Source organism: Micropterus dolomieu, linkage group LG03 (assembly GCF_021292245.1).
Source record: "Micropterus dolomieu isolate WLL.071019.BEF.003 ecotype Adirondacks linkage group LG03, ASM2129224v1, whole genome shotgun sequence".
NCBI classification, from domain to species: domain Eukaryota; kingdom Metazoa; phylum Chordata; class Actinopteri; order Centrarchiformes; family Centrarchidae; genus Micropterus; species Micropterus dolomieu.
In genome coordinates this window covers 1,033,999-1,037,753 of record NC_060152.1, presented here as the reverse complement: position 1 = coordinate 1,037,753, position 3,755 = coordinate 1,033,999, and the positions used below count along the sequence as shown (strand labels likewise).

The following is a 3,755-nucleotide window of genomic DNA, read 5'->3' as shown; positions in this document are numbered from 1 at the left end:
GAAGACAGTGATTGTAAGTGCAATGAGCCCCAAAACTGACATAAATACAGAGCAGTCTGTAGCGTTTCTAGATCTGCTGGTTGGTTGACTGAACAGCGTAACGTGTTCTCATGTGCAGCGGACGAATAGACTCTGCAGACGCACGACGCACACAGCAGCAGAACAACGTGTAGCGTTTTTACAAGAGCAGCAACACTGAGAGCTTCAGTTTCCACGCTGTTAGCAAGTCAGAGACAAACCAAAGCTAAAAGTTAGCTCGCCCTGCGTTCACTGTAAGGTCATTTTCTTCAGTCATCAAAACTAAAATACGACCGGACTTCAGAGTATGTTCGGTATGTTGTCATTGACCCAAACAAACCCACGCTGCATTCTGCGCATGCGCGCCTGCTTCTGGGAGACGCTGGACAGCTAACGTGAGATTATAAGAGCGCGGTTAACCGGACCCGGTTATCATAAAATGTGTACGGTAATAATAACCGGCAGGAATTTTACCATGGTTTACCGTTAAAACAGTAATCGTTTCATCCCTAGTGTTGGGAGTCGAGGTGAGGAGGCACATCCGTTTGTGTGCCACTGTGGCGTCTTGTCTTCACTGCAGCTATACAACTATGAAAACGAAATGGTGATATATGCACTGTATGAGGATATTAGTAAAAACTCTGTTCTGCAATTCCTTGATGTTATCTTGGACTTCTACAACTGATCTTTTCATGCGTCTATCTGGGACTGAGCTTTTTTGTGATCGCAACATCTGGGGCATATGTGAGTGAAATACTGACACTGTAGAGCCCTGCTGTGTCTGAAGAACTGAGTCCTATGCATGGGTGAAATTATTATGTTTAGAAATGTGCCCCTTTTTCTGCACATCGTTTTTCAATAATTTTTGCGGTGAAATATGAGCACACAGCGCCATTTAGGCATCTGCATAGCGACCCTTTATAAAGGAGAAATTAGCAGCTGTGGTCTCTGGCCTTGTGGCCAGATTGTGTAAAACTATAATTTACTGTTTTCTTACTCTTCATCTGTTAGGAAGGAGAGACAAAGATTGAATACAGAGCCTGGAATCCATTCCGCTCCAAGCTGGCAGCAGCCATCTTGGGAGGAGTCGACCAGATCCATATCAAGCCCGGAGCAAAGGTCATGTACCTGGGAGCTGCGTCTGGCACCACAGTGTCACACGTCTCTGACATTGTTGGACCGGTGAGTAATACTACAGGCTGTGGCCTCAGAAATCACCATATGGCCCTTTTTTTTTCACCAAATATTCCCAGGAAATTTACACTACAATTTGACAGCACCACCCGGCCCCAGTCAAATCAGAGCACCAGCCAGGGATGCAGTGTTAAGTCTGCATGAAATGAAAAACCCACACTGAACACTACTTTTCACTGACGATAAAATGAAAGACCCAGTTGAACCTAAATGTAACATTAAGCTGAACCACACAACAAGTTAATGATGAATGATCACTTAAATGAACTTTTGTGATCGTTTAAACAGACCCTTCTAAGTTTAAAGGTTTCATTGATGTAACTTGTGTGTTACAGGAAGGGCTGGTCTACGCTGTGGAGTTTTCCCATCGATCAGGTCGGGACCTTCTCAATGTGGCAAAGAAACGCACCAACATCATTCCAATCATCGAAGACGCTCGACACCCACACAAATATCGCATGCTGGTTGGTAGGTAGTCTTGAGCCACCGTAGTAACACTGTAGAAGACAGTTAGATCTGCGTTAAAGAAAAGCCAGAACCGCAGTGGTGTTAACAGTAGTTGCGTCTTATTTCTTGCGTCCTGTTTCTTAAATTGAATCAAATTTAACTTGAATTTGTTTTAACAAAGATTGTGAATGAAATAACTACAAACTGTAGTTATTTTTTTCAGTATTCATATAGCTCCAAATCATAACAGAAGTTTTCTCAGTGCACTTTTCGTATGGAGCAGGTCTAGACCATACTGTTTTATTTAGAGACCCACCATGAGCAAACCCTTGACACTGGCGAGGAAAACTCTCTCTTAACCTGTTAACATCCCAACTGCACAAGTATGCGATGTACACAACTAAACAGTAATGTTTAAGAAGGTACATGAAGCCATGAATCAGACATTCTGAGATACAATTGCAACAGCCTCTTTCAGACCACCAACAAACTAACTTTAAAAAATTGAGGCAACTCAGTAACCGGCTGATCAGTAATATTCTGACAGACAGACTGCATTCTGGGAGCACAGTGTTTCTAGTGGGGTATTAAGTACTGCGTTTTTCCATTAGCAGTACCAGCTCAACTCGACTCAGTTTGGCGCTGCTCCGTTTTCCATTGCAGATAGCACCCAGAGATGGTATGTAGCTTGTCGTCATAGCGACGCCACTCACAACTGCCGCAATGTAATCTTCAATGCGACACACACACCAGCGATCCACACAGCTTTGTCTTTTTTAAGTTAAAACGTTTCAACATTCCTCAGAATGTAAAGACAGATAAGCGGTATGAAAAGCTTCCAGCTGTGTTTTCCTCTGCCGTTGTTGCTGCAGTGGTCTGTGTGACGGCGGGAGCAGAGGGCTCTGTGAGCGGGCGGCCGGCCGACGTCACACGCTCCTCCCGCGGGTTGGCGCAGGCTTCCCCCGCAGCCACTCGCGGAGTAGGGCTGGGCGATATGGCCAAAAATGTTATCACGATAAAAACATTTCATAGCATTCGATATCGATAAATGTCAAATCATTATTTCTTTCAAGTTTAAAGGCAGATTTTGCTCCTTAGTGAAAATTGAAGAAACCAGATAATTTCTTTATGGTCAGAATGTGACACTTGATGCCAAACAGTGGATCACTTCACAAATCTGAGGTGGAACATTAAACTATTGATGATGATGATGATGATATGATAAAATCTGCTTTCAAAAAATACAAGTTAATCTTTTTTTCAGGGCTCTTTTTCTCAACAAAATATTTTTTAATAGAAAAATTAAGTGCTAATTTGTTTGATTCAAATGAATTAAACCAAATATTTATTGACGATATATTTATATTGTTATTGAGGAAAATTATATTGCGATAATTATCATTGTTTTATTGCCCAGCCCTATTGCGGAGCTCCTCAAAATTTTCAAGCACGTCTTTGTTCCGCCATCCCTTCTCGTAAAACTGTCCATATTGGAAATCTACACAGCTGATTTCTCACCTCCAAAACTTCTCAGAAGTGGATTTAGTGATGGAATTCCATACGGAAACTGTAAGATATAAAACTTTCTGTTACTCGCCTCTGTCTGGTGCAGCAATGATGATGCAGTGAATAGTGAATATTCTCTCTGACCAGTCAGCAGTCTGTCGTGTTTTCACGTTACATTTTAGTATCCCTCACCTCGCTTGGAACCTCGACGGAGGTGATACGAAATAAAGTACCTGGAAGCAGGTACAGGTGCAACATTTCTACAATGGAAAACCAAGAAGAGTTGAGCTGGTACTGTGCAGTGGAAAAGGGTCTTACAGCAGCTTCTGAAATAGAGGTCTTCGGAGCGGTGGAAGAAACGGTTTGAAACATGCAGTGTGTGATTTCACAGATGCGTGCAGGTTGTTGAATAAGACTTTGCACTTAATAACAATGTTAATTTTCCATGCCTTCCACTTTCAAATTGCATGTGGTCATTGATGTGAAACAGTCAATTCATAGTTTTTGCTTTTGGGGTTTCCTGAACTGCGCTAAGCTCATGAGCGCTAGGGCATGAAGAAGTGTAATCTTGTACACATGACCCCCCCCCC

General features: G+C 42.6%; 1 protein-coding gene across 1 annotated transcript in view; it reads left to right on the top strand.

Annotated features, from left to right (window-relative positions):
- The window catches only part of fbl (fibrillarin), a 12,098-nt gene that overhangs the window by 3,910 nt on the left and 4,433 nt on the right, over window positions 1-3,755 (top strand). Inside the window, exons 5-6 of the mRNA XM_046043730.1 lie at window positions 1,030-1,200; window positions 1,548-1,680. Coding sequence (XP_045899686.1) covers window positions 1,030-1,200; window positions 1,548-1,680 — 304 coding nt within the window. The remainder of the gene's footprint in view (window positions 1-1,029; window positions 1,201-1,547; window positions 1,681-3,755) is intronic.